This window comes from Pongo pygmaeus, chromosome X, assembly GCF_028885625.2.
Source record: "Pongo pygmaeus isolate AG05252 chromosome X, NHGRI_mPonPyg2-v2.0_pri, whole genome shotgun sequence".
NCBI lineage: Eukaryota > Metazoa > Chordata > Mammalia > Primates > Hominidae > Pongo > Pongo pygmaeus.
In genome coordinates, this window is record NC_072396.2 from 21,965,773 (window position 1) to 21,991,464 (window position 25,692).

The window sequence follows — 25,692 nt, forward strand, 5'->3', positions numbered from 1 at the left end:
TTATTACATTTTGGAGAAAACGTGTATCCACAGCAATATGTTTTGGGTTTATTACAGTTTTTATTTTATGTCACTTGAAAGAGGAGAAAGAAAAAGAATAGGTTAAAAAAAATCTTTAATTTTATTCTAGATGCTGAACTAGATGCTTTATACATACATATATATACTCTCAGCTCATTGAATTCTCACAAAGCAGATATCATTATCTCCATTTTACATATGAAATGTGAAATAACTTGCCTAAAATCATTCATCAAGTATGAAAGTTATACTTTGAATCTATTTTTGTCTGACATTGAAGTCCTGTTATTTTTTCCTTCATGTTCCTTTGTCATGCTACACCTCGTTTTGAGTGCTAATTCTTGAGGATTTTGAGGAAGGGATGTGGCATATAAACCTTTATTTGCATTTTGCTATTTCTCTTCAAAAGCTAAATAAGACTACCACTTTTCTGTTTTGGGCCTCAGTATCTGAAATTGCTACATAGAACTTCATTTATAGAAAATGTTTATTTCACTGTTGATGGTAAAAGTTTACTGTTTTCTCTCATTTTTAACATTAATATTTAATTCTAATTGTTTCTAAAATACCTTTCAAGATTATTCTATTTTAAAGGGATCAATGAAATATTTTTTGATACCATTGCAAAACCTTTAAATGTTTAAGGCATAATAGTGTGCTAGGAAAATAATATTTATGACTCACAAAAACTCCAATTTCAATGGAGCTTCCATTTAAATGAGATACACATTCAAAGACCAGCTCCTTACATTTCCTAAATAAGATAAAATCTAAGGTTAACACAATTCCGTTTTTTCTCCTATTTAAAATATTGATTTCAGTGAAACACCAGACTTTCCCAGAGTAATAGTCTCAGAGGTGAATCACAGTTGGTAGCTTTACTGTTTATTTTCAACGCATGGTTTACTTGTCTGTTTTTAACCTACATCCTACTGTTTTTGACACCTCATTTCTTGCAGTTTTCTGTGGCTTTGCCAAATTGATCTATACTCAGAAGTTTACAGATCACTACAAGTGTTACGTTGTATAGTAACATTAGTAAAAATGTTCAAAATTATTATTAAACAAAGTTTATTTTGCCTTTCATAGTAAAAGTTTTTTTCCTGCATTTTTACCAGTAATACCCAATTCTGATAGTTTATAAAATACCTTTTTAAGGCCATCCTGTTTTGATGGGATCAATGAGATCTCTTGATATCATTGAAAACCTTTTACGTATTTAAGGCATAAGAGTTTAAGGTACTAGGGAATTTTTGTTAAGATTTCTCTGAAATTTTTTGTCTTATGTAAGAAAATTGTTAAACTAATTTCTTCTTCCATGATGAGAAACTAAAGGACAAATTAATTTTATACCAGGAAAAGTATTACAGAGACCAAGAAAACCATATCAGACGCTACCAGATAACGTGATTCATTGTTTGGTCTTATTTTCGCTCATGTGCTCATTGTTTCTCACTTAGCACTAATTATTCCAGGGAAGAGCAGTGACATTAGCACTACCATTATTCATAGACTACCCTAAGGTTTCAGCAGTGCCAACCTAAGAAATAGTAAGGCATTCCAGATTTTCCTTATTAACCTCTTAGCTTTCCTTATTAGTTTCTAATTTGTTTAGGATTTCTGAATTGTTAATAACCTTTTTATAAATGTAATCCTTTTGTTTAGATATAATGTACAAAGAATAATTTCTTATAGGGTCTTAAACTTTTGCACCAGAGAGAAATATAAGCATCGTATTATCTATATGATGATTTAAGGAGTACAGTCACTTAATTTTTAAAAGATTTAAATAGAATAATTCCTGTAACAGCCACTTATCGATGATCCAAGGATTTTATCTTTTTTTCTCTTTCTGGCATCAAAAAGCTTTCTTGCTATGAATTTAATTTCCTTTAATTAGAGTTATTGTGTTCTTCTTGTAAGTACCCTGAACTCTACTTGAGGGTTTCTTCAGACTGAAGAACAGTTTCTTTATTTTTGTTTTTGATTTTGTTTTTGTTTTTGTATGTGTGTGTATGTGTATGCATGCTGATCATGTTCAGTTATTCTACAGAGATCTATCGTTTTTACTCTCATAGATGATCATTAAGTCATGAGTGAGTGATAATCTTTGGTAACCCACAAAGATTGGAGCCCCACCTGACCTTTTACCCTTATTTATGTGTAGATACAGCCCAAATCATCATACCAAACCTTAAAATCTGCTGGCTAAGAATGGCTGTTAGTACAGTTGTATATGATTTGCCTCTAAGATAAAAACTTTAGGGTAATTCTAAATCACTACAAAATAAAATCTGTTTTCCTTGGTATGTGCTTAGATTTTTCTTTTCATTTTTTCTTGAAATTTAATCTTGAGTGAGAAGCTTGTCCTACTTAAAATATGAATGGTCAGGAAAGTGGAAAACATGCCTTGGAATTCAGTTTGCTATATGCATTTAGTGATCAAATAGATTTTTTCTTTTCCATATTTGAAAATCAAGTGAGATTCTTTTAAGTAGTTATGGTAAAACAAAACAAAACAAAACCAACATGCTGTGCATCACCTCATCACTTCTTAATGAAATTTTAAGATTTTTGTAAACAGACTCTGACCTTTTCAAACCTAGGAATTGAAACTCTTTTCTAATCATGCCAGAAGCATTTTTGAATTCCTAGTTTAAAATGCCAGTTTTTATGCTTCAATGCAGCAAAAATGGTCTCTACGTAATTTTTTTTTTTTTTTTTTTTTTTTTTTGAGACAGAGTCTCACTCTGTCGCCCAGCCTGGAGTGCAGTGGCATGATCTCGGCTCACTGCAACCTCTGCCGCCCAGGTTCAAGCGATTCTCCTGCCTCAGTCTCCTGAGTAGCTGGGATTACAGGCACCCAGCACCATGCCCAGCTAATTTTTGTATTTTTAGAAGAGACGGGGTTTCACCATCTTGGCCAGGCTGGTCTTGAACTCCTGACCTCGTGATCCACCTGCCTCGGCCTCCCAAAGTAATTTTTTTTAAATTAATGATATTCTCCTACAAGTGCTTATATTTTCCATTAAAAAATATTTTTATTGAGGCCTAATTTATATTCTATAAATTAACCTATTTTAAGTATACAGTTTGATGGGTTTTAGTAAATTTCGATAACACCTCTACAACCACCTTTACAATCCAGTGTTAGAAAACTTCCATCAGGGTGGATTTTTAAAAGTTGATTTCTGCTTACAACTAAAGAGGTTAATTTTTTTTAACTATTTTGATTAATCACATTTTTTTCTAATTCAGGTTTTTAAATTCTTAGGTCTCCTTTTATTTAAGTAAATTATCTTGAAAAAATATACTGGGTTTTGGAGTAGGAATAGATAAGTTCATGAAAGAGAGCCTATAATACACTGTGGTATAGTCATGCATTGCTAATGATAAGGTTTGGCAATTTTGTTGTTGTGCAAACATCATAGAGTGTGCATACATAACCTAGATGATACAGCCTACTACACACCTAAACTATATGGTATAGCCTGTTGCTTCTAGGCTACAAACCTGTACAGCATGTGACTGTACTGAATACTATAGGAAATTGTAACAGAATGGTAAGTATTTGTTCCATATCTAAACCCAGAAAAGGTACAGTAAGAATACAGTATTATAATCTTATGGGACCACTGTGGTATATGTGGTCTGTTGTTAACCAAAACGTCATTTTATGCAGCACATGACCATATATAGAATCATTTAGAAAACAATATGTTAAAACCACTAGAAAAAGAAAGGGCCATTTGATAAGTTGTAGTGGGGCAGTTGGTTAAGCCTTTGGAAAATAAATAATAATAGAGCACTATCTATTTTTCTTCACTAAAATAAATTTTAGATATATCAGATATCTAAGAAGAAAATATAAATTTACAAGAAAACTAGAAAAAATATAGGCAAAAATGATTTCTAGATGTGGAAAGACTTTCTTAGTATTTTTAAAATGGAATAAAATACAAAGGAATGTACTGTTGACTACATAAAAAAGAAAAACGTAATAAAGTATAAGACAAATGACAAGCTGGGAAAAATATTTGCAACAAACAGATATGAAAAGCAGAGGGCTAATGTGTAATGTGTAATATTCATATATGAACAACATATGAACATACTGATAAAAAACAAAGCCCACCAAAACGTAACAGATGAGCATATAAGTAGGTAAATCAAAAAAGAAGAAACAGAAATCACTGGTAAAATGTGTATATCAAACAACAGAGCTTTAAAGTGCATGAAGCAAAAACTGACAGAATGAAAGAGGAAACAGACAAATCTACAGTTGTAGACTTCATTTCCTCTTTCTCAAGAATAGATAAAATTAAACAAAGTCAGTAAGATTAGAAAAGCTGCGCACCACCACCTAACAACAGGATGTAATTGACATTTTTAGAGCACTTCATCCAACAACAGGAGAATAAAAATTCTTTTCAAGTACCCATTGAACATTCACCAAGATAGACCATATCTGTATCATAAAACAAAATTCAACAAGTTTCAAAGAATTGAAATCAGATAATAAAATGAAACTAGTAACTCATACAGCACACTTATAAGTAATCCAACGGTCAAGTCTCATGGAAAATAAAAAGTAATACATTGAACAGAATGAAAAAAAGACCAAATCATAATTTGTGGCACACAGCTAAAGCAGTGCTGAAAAGGAAGTGTATAGCACTGAATGTTTATATATATCAGAAATATATATATTCAAAAGATATCAGAAATATATATAGTAAATATATCAGAAGCACTGAATGCTTTATGTCAGAAAAGATCTCAAATCAATCATTTAAGTTCCCATCTCAAGAAAATAGAAAAATAAGAACAAAATAAGTACAGAGCAATAAGATCCTCTTAATGATAAGAGCAGAAATTAGCAAAATTGAAAAACAATAGAGAAGTCAATCAAAATGTAAAGGTTAATAAACGAATATTACAGATAACTTCACACATAAATTTGGCAGCTCAGATGAAATGGTCCAATTCCTTGAGAAATAGTACTAAAACATAACCCAAAATGAAACAGGTACTCTGAATAATCCTATAACTATTGATGAAAGTGAATATTACCTAGAAACGCCTCAGGGTGTGGAAAAAATCTGCAGGCTCAAATGATTTCATTGGTGAATTTTATATATTTGAAGAAGAAACACCATTTCTACACCGTCTCTTCCAGAAAATAAAGGCAGGAACTTTTCCTATATCATTTTTTGAGGCAATCATTGTCCTGATATAACCCCCCCCCCAAAAAAAAACAACTACAGACCAATATTTCTCAGGAACTTAGATGTTAAAACCCTCAACAAAATATTACCAAACTAAATCTAACCATGTGTAAAAAGAATTAGACACATGACTAAATGAGTTGCTTCAAACACTTGAAGATACATCAGTATACAGGTCCACCACTTACTAGTTGTGTGACCTTAGATAAGTCACTTAATCTTTCTCTACCTTATGCTTCTCATCTGTAAAATGAGAATAATAATAGTGCCTATCTCATAATGATTGTGAAGATTAAATTACCTAATACATGTAAAGCATTTAGAATAGTAACTGGCACATAGTGAGCCCTCAGTAAACCTTAGCAGTTGTTATTACTAGCTCTTAATTGTGAATATTCTAAGTAGATACTGTACTCAGAATCTTAGGTTCTTTTGAAAATAAACTAACATGTTATCTTTGCCTAAAGTATTCTTTTTTTGTTTTAGATGTAGTGAAGATACCTTGTAAGAACCAAAGAACTTAAATAGTTAAGAACTTTAAAAAGAGAGAAAATTGGTAGAAAGCAAACATTATATTTCCTGAATTTAATTTTCTTCCAATCATTTCTTTCTAATCTTTCCTTAAAATAAGTCCTGAATATTTTTAGCAATATGGAAATTTCAGAACAATTTATTTCATATTATTGAAAAACTCATTTTAGGCTACTATATTTTGGGACTTTTCAAAAGCTGTTACTAGTAATCACAATTTTCCATTTCCCTTTATAGGTCACCATTTGCTGCTGTGACAGACTATTCAGTTACAAGAAATAATGTCATACAACTCTGCCTGGAGTTAACAACAATTGTGCAACAGGTATTAGCTGACAAACTTTCTTTCTGTTAATTTATTAGCAACTTCATATTCCAACAATGGGAAGTATCCTATGTACCAAGAGTTTGTAAGATACTGGTTTAGAAGTTTCTCAAAGACAAACCATTCTAAAGAAATGAAATGTGTAATTATTTATTGGGAGACTATGCATATAGCTCAGTTAACTTACCAGAAGGTATAAAAGGAACCTGACCTGTACACATACAAACAAATGTGCCTAATAGCTTTTAACAGTGATCTAATTACCTGAACTGATTTTCCACTTCGAATATTATCTAAGCCAGGGATCCCCAAACCAGATGCCTTCAGGGTCCAGCAGCTAATATAAATGTTTGAATTAAGTCCGGTATAAGGCAAGGAGAAATGGAAGAGACTTGGGTGAATTGACTGGAACATATCCCATATCCAAACATATCTTTTAGAGGAAATGTAATTATAGGCATGATATATTAGTGCTTGTAAATTATCTCTTAAATAATCTGTTCTTTTTCTACTATTACGTGATGATATCTCTTTTCAGTACCAAGTTTTTCTGGGCACTGTGGTCTCTTGCTACCAGTAGTAGCAAGAAGAATAAGGATTAATAGGTAAAATAATGAAATAAAATAGTTAAGTGTTTATTTCTTTATGGTGAAACTATGGGTGATTTTATTTAGACTTGACTTTTCTCTATTTTCCAAATGAATTTTTATTTTCTAAAATGAATTTGAGTTATCAAAAAACAAAAAAGAATGTTAAGTACATTGAAGAAATACCTCTTTAAGTTTGCCAAAGGAACACAGCTTAGACAAATACTTAAATTATACTTTAAAATAAATTACATAGCTTACAAACAGTTAATGTTCATCTAATCATCTAATTCAGCCATTATATACATACTAATCACTGCATTTGATTGGAATTGTATGAAGTATCTGAAGACAGGAATTAAACTTAAGCTGCCAGTAAAAGAGGCCAATTTGAATAAGCAAGGTGTAGACTTTTAAAAAAATCTGGGGCATCCATTTATTACCAGGCTTTCAAGAAATCTCTTCTGAACAGTTATGATGATGATTATGCTTTGAAATATGCTGTGCTTCAAATTATTTTTCTTTCAGCTTTAATTATTTTTATTCCCTTTGCAGCAAGATGAGATAATCAATATCTAAAAATAAACTGTCACAAATGGCTTTTTTCCCCTTCCTAACACAAAGTGGTGCTACTATGAAGTAAAAGGAAAGTGCTTCTTGATATTGGCCACTTACATTTAAAATAATACTAAAATTAGAGGAGAAAGTTTATGTCAGTTTCTTTTGAAAACCTCCATTTGCAGGAATTTATTTAATCTAATATATTTATTTTACTTATTCCCAGTTGTGATGGGTTTGGATCATTGTATTTGAAGCCTTTTAAAGAGATTTCCACCCCCCTCCCCAACACTTTCCTCATCACATAAGATTGGTTATAATGACACTTCTGGAAAAAAAAAAAAAAGAGAAACTGGTTTTAAAATCTTAAATAGCATTCTCACAAAGAACTGAAGCTTCATTTAGAACACTGTCAGCAACTGAATCAGAACTATGAGACAGGTACCCACACACTACTTGTCAGCATTGAAATAATTGCCATGATGCCTTCCTTAATGGATATCAGCTTAACCTAAAATTATTCTACTGTACCATTTTTATGTTCTCCACTTCAAACACAAAAATGATGAATTAGATTGTCACTAGTTAAGAAATAAGCACAAAAGTGTTGGTTTGCAAGATGAAACTTTGGTGAAGGTTAAAATACATGGGGCAAGGTTGTAATCTTGGACGATTTGAGACTCAGCCCTGTTTTTTCATGATGATTCCACATTGGACAAACCATGTCATTGCTTTCGCCATCTGTAAGCAGAAATAATCACCTCTACCTCTAAAGTTTTTCTAAGAACCAAATGAGATTTATTTAAAAATAGTTAAGACTTAGAATCAACATAAATGCCCATCAGTAGTAGACTAGATTAAGAAAATGTATGTATACATCATGGAATACTGTGCAGCTATAAAAAAGAATGAGATCATGTCCTTTGCAGCAACACGGATGGAGCTTGGAGGTCATTATCCTAAGCAAACTTAACACAGGAACAGAAAACCAAATACCATATCTTCTCACTTATAAGTGGGAGCTAAACACTGAGTATACATGGACACAAGGGAACAACAGGTACTGGGGCCTACTCGAGGATGAAGGGTGGGAGGAGGGTGAGGATCGAAAAACTACCTTTCGGGTACTATGCTCATTACTTATGTGATAAAATCTTTACAGCAAACCCCATGATACCCAGTTTACTTATATAACAAACCTGCACATGTACCTCTGAACCTAAAATAAAAGTTAAAAAAAGTAAAATAAAATAAAAATAGCTGATGAGTGTAAAGTGAAAAACAAAGATGAAAATAATATTATTTACAAAAATGGGTAAGGAATAAAGAGACTTGATAAAAGGAAGTAAAATAGGAACTTTGTTTTGAAAAATAAATGTCAGAGATTTTTTTTTCTCCATTTGGTGTTAGTTTTCATGAGCAGCATTTACAATGAAATCTGAATTAGGTGCTGAGGGAAAAATTCAAACATGTTGAAGAACATTTTAAATCAGATTTTGAAATGTTAAATACAGAGTGAAAAATTCCTCTTAAAACTCATGTTTTGACGATATGCTTTTTACCTGAACTGGTCCTCTCTAAACTGTATTTATTAAAAATCTCTGCTTGCTTATGGGTCTGTTCATTTCTAACCTTCTTAGATCCATTTTACATGTTCTTGGTTATCGCTGGTTGTCTGAATAGTGTTAAAAACATTTTACAGAAAACTATAAGGAAGAATATTTACAATAATCCAATCCTAATTACATAGAAACCAATTAGTGCTGTTGCTTTGGTCTTTCCTGTAATAAATGTCTTTACTTAAGTTGTTATTCTGACTTTCTGACAGTTCTTTTGTTTTACTTTGTTCCATATTTACCTGTCAGATGTATTTTATTTTCTAAACCTTTATTCAAATAAATGGACAAATATTCTTTAAACATCAGTATTAAAAATGTTTATTTTTGATGGACAGCCTCCTTTAAATTATGTGTATGTGCTTTCTATTCACTTGTGTTACCTTTATATTATTTTAAATACAGAAAATAAAAGTAAATAATTTATGAAACATCCTCTAAATCTGCATCTTAAAATAAAGATATAAATGAGCATATTGAGTATATAGCCCTTTTTAAATGTATTCCTGCTCAAATGTAATATAACCATTTTATCTGTTTTATCTTAAGTTGTTAATTGCTCAAGGTAAATACTTGAGAAAATGAGTTTTTGGGACTTATTGAATTGGGATTTGTGTTTTAAATGCTTAGAGCACAAATTTGTAAATACTGTTTAGAAAGATTACAAAATTTTGTTAAAATGAATAGCCCAGAAGTAATTTTAGTTTCATTAAGGATTTATTCAAGGAAATTTAGCCTGTAGATTTATTGATTATAGATATTATATTTTACTTGATTACATTCATGTATATGAATAGTACTTCATTTACCTTCTTAGTTGACATTTCATATCATTTACTTTCACAATTTATGGCAAAATAATGTAGTGGGCTTTGACATGAGGTAGATCCAAGTTCATCATCCTGGCTTTGCTTTTCAACAAACAGTATAAACTTGGACAAATTACTTCATATCTCTGATATTATTTTTCTTTTTCTGTAAAAGTGGATCCCTACCATTTTTAGATTATTGTTGGGCTGTTGTGAAGATTAGAAACTGATTTAGCCCACCATCTGGCATATAGTGGGAGCTTAATAAATGGCCACTCGAGTTATTTTGTGTAGCAAAAGAGCCTTTGGAAATGCTAAACTCAGCTAGTTTCTTGCTCCACAGAAAATTTCAAGAAGTGATTCTCTGCTTACTTTTGGTATTGAGTGGCAATGAAGAAAGATCTTGTTTCTAAAATGAGTGATTTTTTTTTTAACAAAAGGATTTTAGTATAATTCAGAATGTTCTTTTGTTATTATTATTATTATTATACTTTAAGTTTTAGGGTACATGTGCACAATGTGCAGGTTAGTTACATATATATACATGTGCCATGCTGGTGTGCTGCACCCATTAACTCGTCATTTAGCATTAGGTATATCTCCTAAAGCTATGCCTCCCCCCTCCCCCCACCCCACAGCAGTCCCCATAATGTGATGTTCCCCTTCCTGTGTCCATGTGTTCTCATTGTTCAATTCCCACCTATGAGTGAGAATATGCGGTGTTTGGTTTTTTGTTCTTGCGATAGTTTACTGAGAATGATGATTTCCAATTTCATCCATGTCCCTACAAAGGACATGAACTCATCATTTTTTATGGCTGCATAGTATTCCATGGTGTATATGTGCCACATTTTCTTAATCCAGTCTATCATTGTTGGACATTTGGGTTGGTTCCAAGTCTTTGCTATTGTGAATAGTGCCTCAATAAACATACGTGTGCATGTGTCTTTATAGCAGCATGATTTATAATCCTTTGGGTGTATGCCCAGTAATGGGATGGCTGGGTCAAATGGTATTTCTAGTTCTAGATCCCTGAGGAATTGCCACACTGACTTCCACAATGGTTCTTTAGATTTTAATGCAAATTCATTACTGTGCTTCATTTTCTGCAAGATATGTTGAAACATTCATGTTCAAATGTAATACAAAAATTAATTTTGATTACCCAGGAATGTATCATCTCTATTCACATATTCAAGTTCAAGTAGTAAATACACGTAAAGATGTAAAATGGGGATATAAATTATGCTGGAGTAGGCAAGGTACATATTCTATCGTTCATATGGTAAGCGTTGAAAGCATATGAAAAGCCTGTCCAGTATGGTCTCACAGACGTTTAAAACACAACTTTAAATACTACTTTTTGAACAATGAGAACACATGGACACAGGAAGGGGAACATCACACTTCGGGGACTGTTGTGGGGTGGGGGGAGGGGAGAGCGATAGCATTGGGAGATATACCTAATGCTAGATGACGAGTTGGTGGGTGCAGCGCACCAGCATGGCACATGTATACATATGTAACTTACCTGCACATTGCGCACATGTACCATAAAACCTAAAGTATAATAATAATAAAAGAAAAGAAAAAAAAAAGAAAAGAAATAAAGATGCTTAATAAGCTTTACTGCTAACAAAAAAAAAAATAAATCAATACTACTTTTACTATGTAGTCAGAGTTAGTGTTTAAACCTTCCTGAATCAGACGTTCTAGGTGACCTGAAAATTATGTTGGGGCTCTTGAGATTGAAACTGGGACATTTCAGACCAAAAAACAGGACAAGCTTTATATGCATTTTTAAAATGATATGGATTATATTAGCATACTCAATTAAGGCAACATAAAAGGTGAATCTTTTCACTTTTTTATTTTTAGTTGACACATAATTATATATATTTATGGAGTACAGAGTCATATTTCAGTACATGTATACAGTCTGTAATGATCAAATCAGGGTAGTTAGCATATCCATCATCTCAAATATTTATCATTTCTTTAGGGTGGGAACATTCAAAATCCTCTTCTCCAGCTTTTTGAAAATATGCAATAAATTATTGGTAACTATATTCATCCTACAGTGCTATAGAACACTTGAATTTTTTCCTCCCGTCTAGCTGTAATTTTGTATCTATTAACTAATCTCTCCCTATCCCCTCCTCTCTCCTACCCTTCCCAACCTCTAATAACCACAGTCTACTCTCTACTTCTATGAGCTCAATTTTTTTAGCTTTCGCATACGAGTGAAAACATGTAATATTTATCTTTCTGTGCCTGACTCATTTCACTTAACATAATATCCTTTAGACTCATCCATGTTGCTGTGAATTATAGGATTTAATTCTTTTTATGGCTGAATAGTATTCCATTGTGTACATATACCACGTTTTCTTCATCCATTCATCTGTTGATTAACATTTAGGTGGATTCCTTATCTTGGCTGTTATGAATAGTGCTGTAATAAACATAGAGATGCTGATATCTCTTGGACATACCGATTTCCTTTCCATTGGATAAATACCTAGTAGTGGGATTGCTGGATCATATGGTAGTTCTATTTTTGTGAAATATACATTCTGTTTTCCATAATGGCTCTACAAATTTACATTCATACCAACAGTATTTTTTCATTTCCTTTCTGTTTAAACAAATAATACTTTTAATTCAGTTCAATTATACTTTATCCTTTAATTTTTCTTCAGCCTTTTACTTTAATTATGAAGATGCAATATCTTTTCAAATTTTCCGTATAATGCTAATATAGTAAGTCAGAAGTTAGATATAAAACTATCAGAAATAATACCCAGATAACTTGAAGACTTTTTTTCTGAAAAAAAAATGTAAAAACTAAAAATATATTGTTTTCAAAACTGAAGGTATGTTATGTATGTGCACCTGTATCTTCTCAAAGGTGTGTGTATGAGAATATTATCAAAATAGATATAAATACACATACAAGAAATTCTCATTCATGATATTAAATACCTAATTTTTGGCAGCTGCATATTTTTGAAGGCTCAGAATAAAGAGATAAGAGTGATGACATCATTGCATACTAATACTTAGCAAAGGACTCTAGAAGAGTGGGGCATAATAATTTATTATTCCTGCAGCTTTCTGATACTGGCCTGGCTTGTGAGCAAAAACTTAAAGACTTACTGTGTATCATATTAATATGGATGCTGAAATAGATTGTTTTCATAGGTTTATTCTTTTATAAACCAAAACTATATTGCATGTTATCAGTCACCCTGCCAAAGCACTTTTAAAGATATTATCACCATCAATAATATCAGAAGGAGAATAGATGAGGGTGTACTAAACTCATCAATTCCTTTTAGATAGCAAATGGTAGATCCTATTTCTCAGACATCTTCTTTCTTCACTGTATTACATTTTGAAATTTATGAAACATACATACATGCAAAAGAATGCATATATGTATGTAATGAAGAATAATAATAAATACTCATGAGTCTGCCCTCTAATTAAATAACTACAGCATTACCAATATTGTTTCAGCTTTTTTTTTTGTTACTTTTGAGCTCCTCCCCCATTTCATCAGCTTGCCTCCTCAAGGTGTTTATCATTTTATTTTTTCTTAAAATAGTTTTGTATACTTCTCTAAATGTATCATTTGATTATGCTTGTCTTTGAGCTTGTAACAATGCTGTCACTCTGTTTCTTACTTTTTTCAATTTATGTATTTCTGAATTCATGCATGTTTTCCTCTGTAGCTGTAGTTCATTCATTTAAACTGCATATAATATTGAATTCTGTGCATTATGTGCATACCCCAATATGATTATCCGTTCTTCTGATCATGGACATTTGGGTATATACCTACATTTAAGTGTAATTACTAGGAGTGTAATTACTAGACTATACATGCTCATCTTTACAGTTTGCACATGCTCATCTTTACAGTTGTGAATATCATGTTCTCAAAATTTTATTGCTTATTATGTCTTGTACTTTCATTATCTTTCTCCTCTCTGAATTACTGTATTTGAGTCCTATTATGCAGTTCACCTTTGAAGAGGCTTTTATAGTTTTCTCACAAAGACCCTAAGAAGAGGTAACTTTTACCTTTATTCCTGTACTACATATAGGGATACAGATGTAGAAAGGTGGGTTAGGGCTGGGCGCGGTGGCTTACGCCTGTAATCCCAGCACTTTGGGAGGCCGAGGTGGGCGGATCACGAGGTCAGGAGACTGAGACCACGGTGAAACCCCGTCTCTACTAAAAATACAAAACATTAGCTGGGCGCAGTGGCGGGCGCCTGTAGTCCCAGCTACTTGGGAGGCTGAGTCAGAATAGCGTGAACCCGGAAGGCGGAGCTTGCAGTGAGCTGAGATCACGCCACTGCAGTCCCACCTGGGTGAAAGAGCGAGACTCCGTCTCAAAAAAAAAAAAAAAAAAAAAAAAAAGAAAGGTGGGTTAGGCTATTTTTGACCCTCATGAGTGATAAAATAAACTTCAGAGGAGAGTCCCTGATATGCTACCATTTGTGATATACTGTGACTATTGTTTTTAAAGAACCAAGCCAACAGTAATAGTTCATTTAAGAAAAGATTTGCTGTGACAGACTTGGAAGCAAGAGTAGTCCCCATGCTCTTCTGTGTCTCCAGTGCCTGGCAAATAAGTGTCTGTTGAAAGAATGATATAATTATTTTTCCCTTAAAAGTTCACCAAAAATGATTACAGAAATTTAGAAACTTTAGGAGTTTAGAATCAAGTAAAGAGCTGTTCCAAAGCACTGATGCCTGAACCCCATCCAGGACCCATTAAATTAGACTCTTTGTGGTGGGGTTTGGCATCAGTATTTTGAAGTGATGCCTCAAGTGATTCAAATATGAAGCCAAAGTTGATAGCAATTGTGCTATACTCATACTTTAGAAGGAGACAAATACGAGGTGGGAAAAAATGCATGTAATTAAGAACAGTGTTTCCCAAAGGAAACACTGGACCATGTTTCCATGGACCATGATTCATCTAAGGAGGCATGCTAAAAATGCAGATTCTTTAGACTTTACTACAGGCTGAATAATTGAGAAGTGTGGATCAGGAGGTTCAATTATTTATAGGTGATAACAGCCCAGAGCCTATACATTTATAAAGGAGTCTGGTTAGTTTTCAGTTTATAACTGTAGTTATTAGTGGGTTATAGTCCCTCTGTAGTAAATACATATCCAAAAGGATTAGGCTTGTTCTTTGAAACATCAAATATAAGTTATTAATTAAAAAGTGGTTATTGCACACTTGTAATAAGAAAGAGAGAACCAATGCTAGAAAGTGATGTGGTGGTAGTAGACAGGGGAAGGCACTAAGGTTAGTAAAACAAGAAGCAATAATAATCATTAGTAATGTTTTAAGCATTTATTATATCATATTGTACCATACATGAATTACATGACATAGATTTTCATACCTACATAAGATGAAAGCAGCAAACCAAATAAATTATAGTTACTATTAGGTTGGTGCAAAAGTAATCATAGTTTTTGCCATTACTTTTAATGCTTATTATGTCTTGTACTTTCATTATCTTCCTACTCTCTGAATTACCATTTTTGTCATATGTCATAATATTAATATTACTTTTAATGGCAAAAAACACGAATACTTTTGCACCAACCTAATGGTTATAGGCACTGATTTATTAAGACATTTCGCTTCTGCTGAAGAAGTAGTTTTTAACATCCCAGTCTGCTTAGGTTGGGTCAGAATGACCACCAACATCAGATAGGTAATTCAAATAAAATTAGGCCCTAACACAAGTAAAATAATGGATTGAAATTGTAAATGACAGTGGCAGGTTGAAGAACTGGTCAGAATCAAGTAATTAGGACAAGTGAGCACAAATCAAACTTATAAAATAAGTCAAAATTTATCTGTTAAACCCAGATTGGGCCAGGCACATTGGCTCATGCCTGTAATCCCAGCACTTTGGGAGGCCAGGGCGGGCAGATCACCTGAGGTCAGGAGTCAAGATCAGCCTGGCCAACATGGTGAAACCCTGTCTCTACTAAAATTACAAAAATTAGCCAGGCATGGTGGTGCATGCCTGTAATCTCAGCTACTCGGTACGCTGAGGCAAGAGAATCACTTGAACCCAGGAGGCAGAGGTTGCAGTGAGCTGAGATCACACCACTGCACTCCAGCCTGGGCAGCAGAGTGAGACTGCGTCTCAAAAAAAAAAAAAAAAAAGCCAGATTGGAAAAGACTAGATTTGCAAGAAGGTAGCAGAATGTAACTTGAGGTTGATTGTGGGTAACAATATGTGAGGCTTGACATAGCACCGCTAAAAAAACACTAATAACCCATGAAATGAAGAGATACAGCCTGGAAAATTAATGAAATGGTTATTGCATTAAAATCTGCATTGGTTAGGTCTTCATGTGCACGTCCGTCTTATGTTTCCCTTCTATTGGTGCAGAGTTGTATCAGTCAAGGTAAACTAGATTATGCTGCAGTGACAAACAACCTGAAAATATTAGTGGCTTTTAATAATGCTCATATCAAATGCCCATGCTCCATGTGCATCCTGGGTTGCTATAGCTTTACTGTATGTCCTATTCACTTCAAAGCCCAGGCTGATAGAGTAGTCTCTTCTAGAACATTGCTGGTCGTCATGGCAGAGGAAAAAGAGAACATGGTGAACCATGCACTGGCTCTTAAAGCTTCTGCATGAAAATGAGACCTAGCACATCTATTCACAATTCATTGGTCAAAACAAGTCATATAGCCATGACTGACTTCAGTGGCTCAAGGAAGTTTACTTTTCCCTTTAAAAAATGGCAGGTATATGTTTGGAAATCATAATACAGTCTGCCACAGCAATCAATCTATGAAGAATTCCAGTATAGCATTATACTAGAATTTTGAGGACAACAATATTTTTTATTTGAATGTAACCTCTCTCTCCTCAATACTGAAGTATGTTTGTACTGTGTGTGTGTGTGTGTGTGTGTGTGTGTGTGTGTGTGTGTGTGTGACACAGAGAGAAAGAGGATCAGTCGGTATTTTAAGTATAATCTGCTGGAATATGACTGGTAGATTTGGGTGGGGGGCAATAAATGACCTGTTGGATTTTGTCCAAGCACAAAATTCTGGTTAATAATCACTCAGTACTCAGCGTTAGTACTAGGAAACTTAAATGGATATGGATTCTATGGAATATCTCTTTTCAAGGTATACCAAATTTAGCCTAGATTTAAGATAGTACTATTACTTGGACAATCTAGTATTTATTAGGATTTTTATATCTTGTCATCATCAATGATCTAAAACTATTTTTTGCATACCCGGACATAACTGGTGCTTTTTCAAATACTGCACACAATTACTGAAAAGAAATGATTCCATTTTTTACAAGAAAATGCAATATAAATAGATAAAAGAGACAAACGTATAGGGCCTGAGGAATTTTTTAAACTAATAGTAGAAATTATATACCATACCATCTCTATTTTCTGACAGCCAAGTGAATAATCTTGAATTAAAGAATTAATGTTGAATTTATATTTTTATTTATGATAGTATTTGATTTTGGTTTTGCTTTGCACCCTTTATTTGAGTTTATTACAAGGGAAAAAATGCCTCCCATTGCTTAGACCCTATAGAGTTTCCTTTCCTTGGGATATAGTAGATGGACATTACCATAAGCAACTTGAATATCTGGAAGCTGGAGAGACTTTCTATTACAAAGAAATGTTAGCCTCATTCTATGACTATAAAGTTCTTGATATCTTTTCTATAATACAAATCTTGCAGTAAAGACTCAACTATTTTTGCTAAATATATCTTCTGAGATCAAGCAGATTGAAGTTTAAAACCAAACTCACATATAAAATGTTTTAAAAACTGTGAAACTCAGTCTATTTTTGTATAAAATAGAAGTGTGAAGAAACTAAGTGTACCGTACTAGCTTTGCAATTAGAAATTTTATTTTCAACAATATGGCTTTATGAGTTGCATTTTTATACTCATGTAAAACCAATGTGTAATATTTATTATGGAAAGTGAAAATGGAGAATCAATGCAATAAAATATTGATAACAGATAAATTCAGATTATATTTATAGAGTATACAGAGAACTTTGAGAAGGTAAAGAGACATTGAAGTTGAATATAGGGTTCCTTCTTTGAAAATATTAACAATCTAATGGGAAAGACTAAGACTAGCAAATAAATAACTGATGAAAACATAAAATATGTAAAGCTAGTAGAGTTATCTGGTAGACCATTCAAAACCATTTAGGCCTTGTCTCAAGACATGCAAAATAAACAAACTTAGTTCATAATGGGAATTAACTCACCGCCTCTTCAGACTGTCAGAATACAGCTATTAAAGTTACAAGACAGCTATTAAAGTTACAGGGATTACAGTCTCAATCTGATGAATGAATGAATGAATGAATTTATTTATTTATTTTCCCCAAGACGGAGTCTCACTCTGTCACCCAGGCTGGAGTGCGGTGGTGCAATCTTGGCTCACTGTAACCTTCACCTCCCAGGTTCAAGCAATTCTCCTGCCTCAGCCTCCCAAGTAGCTGGGATTACAGGGGTGTGCCACCATGCTCGGCTAATTTTTTTGTATTTTTAGTAGAGATGGAGTTTCACCATGTTGACCAGGCTGGTCTCGAACTCCTGACCTCATGATCTGCCTGCCTAGGCCTCCCAAAGTAGTGGGATTACAGGCGTGAGCCACCATGCCTGGCCCACTCTAAATGAATTTTCTAATCGTTGATAACCTTGACATTTTTACTTCAGTCTTGAAATTTTGATTTTTTTGGTTTGTTAAAGACCCATATGAATGCTGAAGAAACAATTAGCCTTTCTTTTACCTGTACCCTCACATCTCTATATGCTAAAAAATTATTTTACTCACTCATTCAATTATTGGGGCATTAGTTTTTCATTGTGAAGTGAAAGACTAGAGTAGTTGGAGCTAACTTTAGATGACCTTGTGGGAGAGAACTGGAATAGAATTTTGTAGAGGAATATTATGCAAGATGTGGAAGAATTGGCCATGTTCACTGACAGAAGAACAAAGTAGTTCTCAGCCATTTTACAAGCATGACTTATTTTTATTTTATTTTATTTTATTTTATTTTATTTTACAGACCCCATGTGTTAAAAAAAAATTAAGGCTTTTGAACTACATTTCTGTAATAATAATAATTTCCCTAATTTTTAATTAATGATGTGTAACCAGTAGTCAGCAGGAGACAACCAGTGTTACCAAAGTCAGTTTGTGCAATATATGGTTTCTATTGCCCTTTTTGAATTACCCATAGTGGTTCTCAGGCCACACTCCTCCAGAGCTATCTCTATATACTATCCTGGAAAATATGAAATCCTCTTTTATTTTATAATTTGGAAAAAATTAAATGACAGAAAGAAATGGAGAATAATGTAACAAGCACACATGGACCAACACTTCAAATTGATAAATATTAAGATTTGGTCATATTTGCATCAGAATTTTTTTATAAAGTTGTTTGTATTTCTGCTCAGGCCGCTTCCTCAGAGGCATACATGAGCATTGGCATGTATCCTTTTAGTTGATATTTATATACTTTGCTATACATATATGCAGAAACAATATATTTTACTTCTCAATTTTAGTCAACAATGAAACATCATGGAGTTTAAACAGAAGGATGTGGGATTATGATAGGATAATTAAAGTGGTTCAGAAGTTTGATATAGTAGTTATATCAGACCCTGCTTGAAACTCCTTGATGGCTTGCTCATTAGCCTCATCATAAAACTCATATTATTTAACTGACTTTCAAGGCAACACATTATTAGATTTCCAAAGTTTTCCCTCTTCAGTTCATCTCTCCATATTTCTCTTTCATATCTCATGCCCTTGTTGCTCTGTATGCCTCAGCCATAGGACCTTTTAAGTTTTTAAAATTTTCAGTCTCTAAAGCTGTATTAGTCCATTCTTGCATAGGTTTAAAGAGCTACCTGAGACTGGGTAATTTATAAAGAAAAGAGGTTTGATTAACTCAAAGTTCTGCAGGCTGTACAGGAAGCATGGCTGGGAGGCTTCAGGAAACTTACAATCATGGCAGAAGGTGAAAGGGAAGCAGGCACATCTTACATGGGCAGAGAAGGACAAAGAGAGAGCAAGGGGGAGGTACTACATACCTTTCAACAACCAGTCGTGAGAACTCACTATCACAAGAACAGCAAGAGGGAAACACACCTCCATGATTTAATCACATCCCATCAGGCACCTCCTCCAACATCGGGGATCACAATTTGACATGAGATTTGTGTGGGGACACAAGTCCAAACCATATCCAAAGCCTTTCCACATATTTGTTTTGCCCAGTACAATTCTTCCAACTTTAGTTCCTCTCATCCTTCCAACCTCAATTTACACATCACTTCCTCTGGGAAGTTGCCTCTGATCCTTCCAAAATATGACACCGGAGCCCAATTAAGACATTTTAGAAGCCTCAAATACTAAAAGTCATATAAGTTATATGACTGTTGCCCTACCACCGTATTATTCACAATAAACACAATATTAAGTGCAATGAAGTCTGAAATTTCGGTTTCCTAATAGTAACTATTTTGATGATTTTATTCTTTGAGGTATTATCATGTTTATTTCACGAAATCAAGTTTCTTGTTTGCTTACTGCACAGCAGTCTGTTCTTAACCCATCATGGTGCTTATTAAATAATCTTATTATTTTTCTGTACATTTTACTAGACTGTAAACAATTTGATGGTAGGAATTACATATCATTCAACATCCTATCCCCAGAACAAGGACAATGCCTGAAACATGGATATTGATCAATAAATATTTGTCAAATGAAAAAATCAATGTTAACCTAGTTTCTCATGGTTTACAATTACTTATTCAAAAGCCTTGCCTTCTCTAAGTTTATTCTTAGAGATGAGCAGATCAAGTTATTCCTGTGTGTCGCACTCACTGTATAACAGAGTGGATCTTCAGATGAGGGAAAACATGAATATAAACTTTGTCTAAAGGTACATCTGTTTGTATATTTTACAATTTATGAAGTATTTTCAAATATACCATCTCATTTGGTCTTTATAATACACTTGGGAGGCAGATATTTTTATCTAAGTTTCAGATATAAGGCGACAGGCTGGGACAGGTTAAATGACCTGCAAAGTTATGTGGCAGTAAGGCAGGACTAGAACTCAAGTCCACATCTTTTCACTCTAAATAACCTCTCTATATGGAAACCTGTGGATCAATTTATCTATGGCTATAGAGAAATATAGTTCTTTCTGTCACTGAAAATTCCTAACCTGAATGCTTATTCATGATGATCAAAGTAAAGCAATAGTGCAATTAGAATATAACTTCCAACTGACTGGTAAATCAATGGATTTTATATTTCAAAAGAAAAAAAGTAAGCTTAGTATTTTTCTCTCTTACATATCTTTCAGAGCCTTTACAAACCTGAGAGTGTCTATATACTCATTCTTACTACTTTCTGAGTTTTTGGCGTCAGTAATGTTCTAGGTTTTTATAGTGAGATAAAAGTGTTAAAGTATTGGATTTGAGTCTCAGAAAACATGAAAATCCAACTATTTTTATTTTATTAATTATTAAACCAACAAAATTATATTAATGATTTTATATGACATTTTTGCATAAAGCTTCTACAGAGTCTTCTTTCTATGGTTTCAGTATATAACCAATAAGTCATTTTTATGTAAAGATGTTTGCTTTACCCAAGAGATTGTAAATGAAACTTTTATACCCAAAGCCATTCTGTGATGAAGATTACCTTATGTAACAGATTTAATGAAAACAAGTCAGAAATAAATCTTTGTAGAAAACCTTATTGTCAAAATTCTCCCTCATTCTTTTTTAATCTCCTTAAATCATACTGCCACCAGAAAGATTGATGTTAGTGGCATATTTGATCATAACACTCTTCTGCTTATGCCCCTTCAGGGGTACCCCCTTAATTTACAAGATAAATTTTAAGCTCTTTCAAAATGGTCAAGTACCAGCCTATTTCATCAGCTTCATTTCACTTCTTCTTGCTTTACAATTCATATTCTAGTAAGAACAAACTATGTTTAGCTCCCTGCATAAATCTGGTTCTCAGCCCTATGAGAACCAGATTTTTAATCATGCTATTCACCTTACCTTGACTATTCCTCAGCCTTTATCTGGATAACTTCTGTTTATTCCTCCAGATCCTACTCATGCTTCTCTTTAAAATAAATGCCTTTCTCAGACTGCTTACCTAGATGGTAGTCTTTCCTTCCTTAACACCCTCTACCCATGTCTCTCTTTACAGCTACTAATTTATATTTTTCCAGCTTTATTGAGGTATGATTGACACATTAAAATTTTACATATTTAAGATATACAACATGATGCTTTGATGTATGTACACATTGTGAAATAATTACCACAAACAAGCTAATTAACATATTCATCACCTCACATAGTTTCCTGTGTATGTGTGTGTGTCTGTGTGAGGTAAGAGCACTTGAAATCTACTCTCTTAGCAAATGTCAAGTATGCAATACATTATTCTTGACTACTGTCACCATGCTGTACATTAGGTCTCCAGAACTATTCATCTTATGACTGAAAGTTTGTGCCCTTTGACCATTATCTCCTCCCACCCTGTCCATTGTAACCACCATTCTACTCTCTGTTACTATGAGTTTGACTTCGTTTTTTAGATTTCATATATAAATGAGATCACACAGTATTTGTCTTTCTATGTCTGGCTTATTTCATTTAGCATGATGTCCTCTTGGTTCATCTATGTTGTTGCAAGTGAGAGAATATCCTTCTTTTTAAAGGATGATTAATATTCCATTGTGTGTGTGTATGTGTGTATCATATTTTCTGTATCCATTCATCTTATGTAGTACACTTAGATTGTTTCTATATCTTGGCTACTGTGAGTAATGCTGCAATGGGAAAGCAGACATCTTTTCAAGATAGTGATTTTATTTCCTTTGGATATATACTCAGAAGTGGGATTGCTAGATAATATAGTCGTTCTATGTTTAATTTTTTTGAGAAACCGCCATACTGTTTTCCATAGTGACTGTACCAATTTACGTTTCCACCAACAGCAGACAAGAATTCTCTTCTCTACATTTTTGCCAATACTTCTTATCTTTTGCCTTTTGATTATAGCCATTCTAACAGGAGTGAGATGATATCTCATGGTGGTTTTGATTTGCATTTTTCGGATAATTAGCAATTTTGAACATTTTTTCATATACCTAATGGCCATTTATATGTTGTTTTTGGGAAAATATCTAGTCAGGTCCTTTGCCCAGTTTTTAATCAGGTTATTTGTTTCTATTTTTGCTGTTGAGTTGTGTGGGTTCCTTACATATTTTGGATATTAACCCCTTATTGGATACATGGTTTGCAAATATTTTCTCCCATTCTGTAGGTTGCCTTTTCATTTTGTTGATTCTTTCTTTTGCTGTGCAGAAACTTTTTGGGTTGATGTAGTCCCGCTTGTTTATTTTTGCTTTTGTTGCCTGTGACTACCAATTTATATTGTACTATATACACATTTATGCGATTTTTCTTTCCTGCTACCCTTTGAGCTCTTTGCATCTTCTTTCCTTGGGAATTTTATTTCGGTATTTTTCTATCCTTGTATCTTTTGGATGGTCTGTGCATATTTTTCTCTAGACTACTAAGTAAAATAACATATAACTTGGCATAATGTATTGGTAAGAAGTCAATAATCAATAAACACCATGCCAAGAATAGAACATTTTGTTATTCTTTTGTAGTTAGGTAAGACGCGTGCATATTTTTTGTTAAACATCACTCTATGATACATCATGATATTGATTAATGTATTTTAGCGATTCAAGCACATAACGCATTTCAAAGGTAGTGATAATCTGTAAATGTGTGCAGATACAAGTATACCAGTGTATGTGGAAATTTACTACAGTTGTGGGTATGGAGACACTGCAAGTACAGAATTATGGAATCAGGGCCTTGTTCACTTGGAAGGGAACTTAGGAGTCATCTTAATTCAGCTGCTTTTGAAATTTGTGTGTGGATCATGATAATAACAGCTAACATTTGCATGTTTTGTAATTTACAAAACATTTCCATATCACTTGATGTTCATAGGCAGTTCAACAGAGTTGTTATTGTTATGATGCTCATGGCAACTCTACAAAGAGAATTGGTTTCATTGTACTGTGCTGCTATTGTAGATTTCATAATAGACTGGAATCTGCTGTTTGCTGAAGGAATAAGAAGGGATACATCTTGTTAGTACAACTGAATCCCTCCATGTTTTCTTCCAGATGTGGCCTTTACTGTTATTTGTTTGGAATTTTTGTTAAATGGCTTCCTGTTTTGTAACTGTTGGGTGGACTGTAGTATATTTCTCTAGACCTGCACTGCATCTAACACCACAGTAACCACTAGCTGCATTTGGATATTGAAATGTAAATTTAAATCAATTAAAATTAAGTAAATTCAATTCCTCATTTGCATGAGCCACATTTCAAGTGCTCAATAACCACGTGTGTCTAATGGTTATCAAATTGAGCAGAATAGACAAAGAACATTTTTGTTATCCCAGAAAGTTTTATTGGACAGTGCTATTCTAGACCATTGCTATATGTGTGCATCTTGATGAAGTTGTCATCTGTCAGTACTTAAGCTGGGATGCTGTAAGGCAGAAATCTGTAAAAGTAATCAGACTGACAATAAGTGGTAAATGGATGAGGATTGTTCTAGCTTATTACTAAAAATGGAATAGTCCTTCTCCCCTGTGGAAAAGTTGTTAGAAACTTTTTTGAATGTAAAAGACTATAAAATGACTTAAAACTAGTGAAAAACTGAAGTTTTGCTTTCTTTTTTAACTTTTAAGATCAGGGGTACAAGTTGACGTTTGTCACATAGTGTATGTGTCATGGGGGGTTTGTTGTATAGATTATTTCATCACCCAGGTATTAAGCCTAGTACCCATTAGTTAGTTTTTCTTTTCCTCTCCCTCTTCCCACCCTCCACCTTCCGATAGGCCCCAGTTTCTGTTGTTCCCCTCTATGTGTCCATGTGTTCTCATCATTTAGCTCCCACTTAAAGTAAAAACGTGGTATTTGGTTTTCTGTTCCCGTGTTAATTTTCTTTTTACAAAATAAATTTTCTTTTGTTGTTCTTCAGCTCATTGTGGCCAATACTATATCACAGTATCTTTTTCCTCTGAGGAATAAGCAGCTCATCTCAACATTTTCTACTCCTGACAATATTCTTCATCCTTTTTTTTTTTTTTTTTTTTTTTGAGACGGAATTTTGCTCTTGTCCACCAGGCTGGAGTGCAGTGTCATGATCTCAGCTCACTGCAATGCCTGCCTCCTGGGTTCAAGTGATTCTCCTGCCTCAGCCTCCCAAGTAGCTGGGATTACAGGTGTGCACTACCACCACCCGGCTACTTTTTGTATTTTTGGTAGAGACGGGGTTTCACCATGTTGGCCAAGCTGGTCTCGAACTTCTGACCTCAAGTGATTCACCCACCTTGGCCTCCCAGAGTGCTGGGATTACAGGCGTGAGCCACCAAGCCCGGCTATCCTTAAGCTTCACCAGATTTGTGCCTCCTTGCCCCTGATTGATAAATTTGCCACATTTATTATACTGTTTTAAGAAGACGGAAAGTATTAGATATATTCTTGATTCATTTATTTTTCCCTTTAATATCACACTTCAGTTAGCTAGTCTCCTTTCTTCATATTTGTCATGTCAACTCCTCTAATGATGTGTTCTGCTTGGTGTGTATATAGTACTAGATCTTCCATCTCCTAATACACTCTACCAACAAAAATGACAAGAATCATGTTATATAGAGCATACTTATATATTCTTTGCATTTATAATCTTTACATCAGCTCAGTTATATAAATATGTTTATCTGGATTTTTGTAAATTACTGTATCATGATAAATGTTAAACTGCCTATCTTCTTTTTTTCATCACTTTGACCCTGCTTCTCAAAA

At 33.6% G+C, this 25,692-nt stretch overlaps 1 protein-coding gene across 8 annotated transcripts in view; it reads left to right on the top strand.

Annotated features, from left to right (window-relative positions):
* The window catches only part of CNKSR2 (connector enhancer of kinase suppressor of Ras 2), a 282,653-nt gene that overhangs the window by 61,450 nt on the left and 195,511 nt on the right, over positions 1 to 25,692 (top strand). For all 8 annotated transcript variants that reach the window (XM_054472203.2, XM_054472202.2, XM_054472204.2 and 5 more), the window contains exon 4: positions 6,018 to 6,105. In XM_054472203.2, the coding sequence (XP_054328178.1) occupies positions 6,018 to 6,105 (88 nt within the window). The remainder of the gene's footprint in view (positions 1 to 6,017; positions 6,106 to 25,692) is intronic.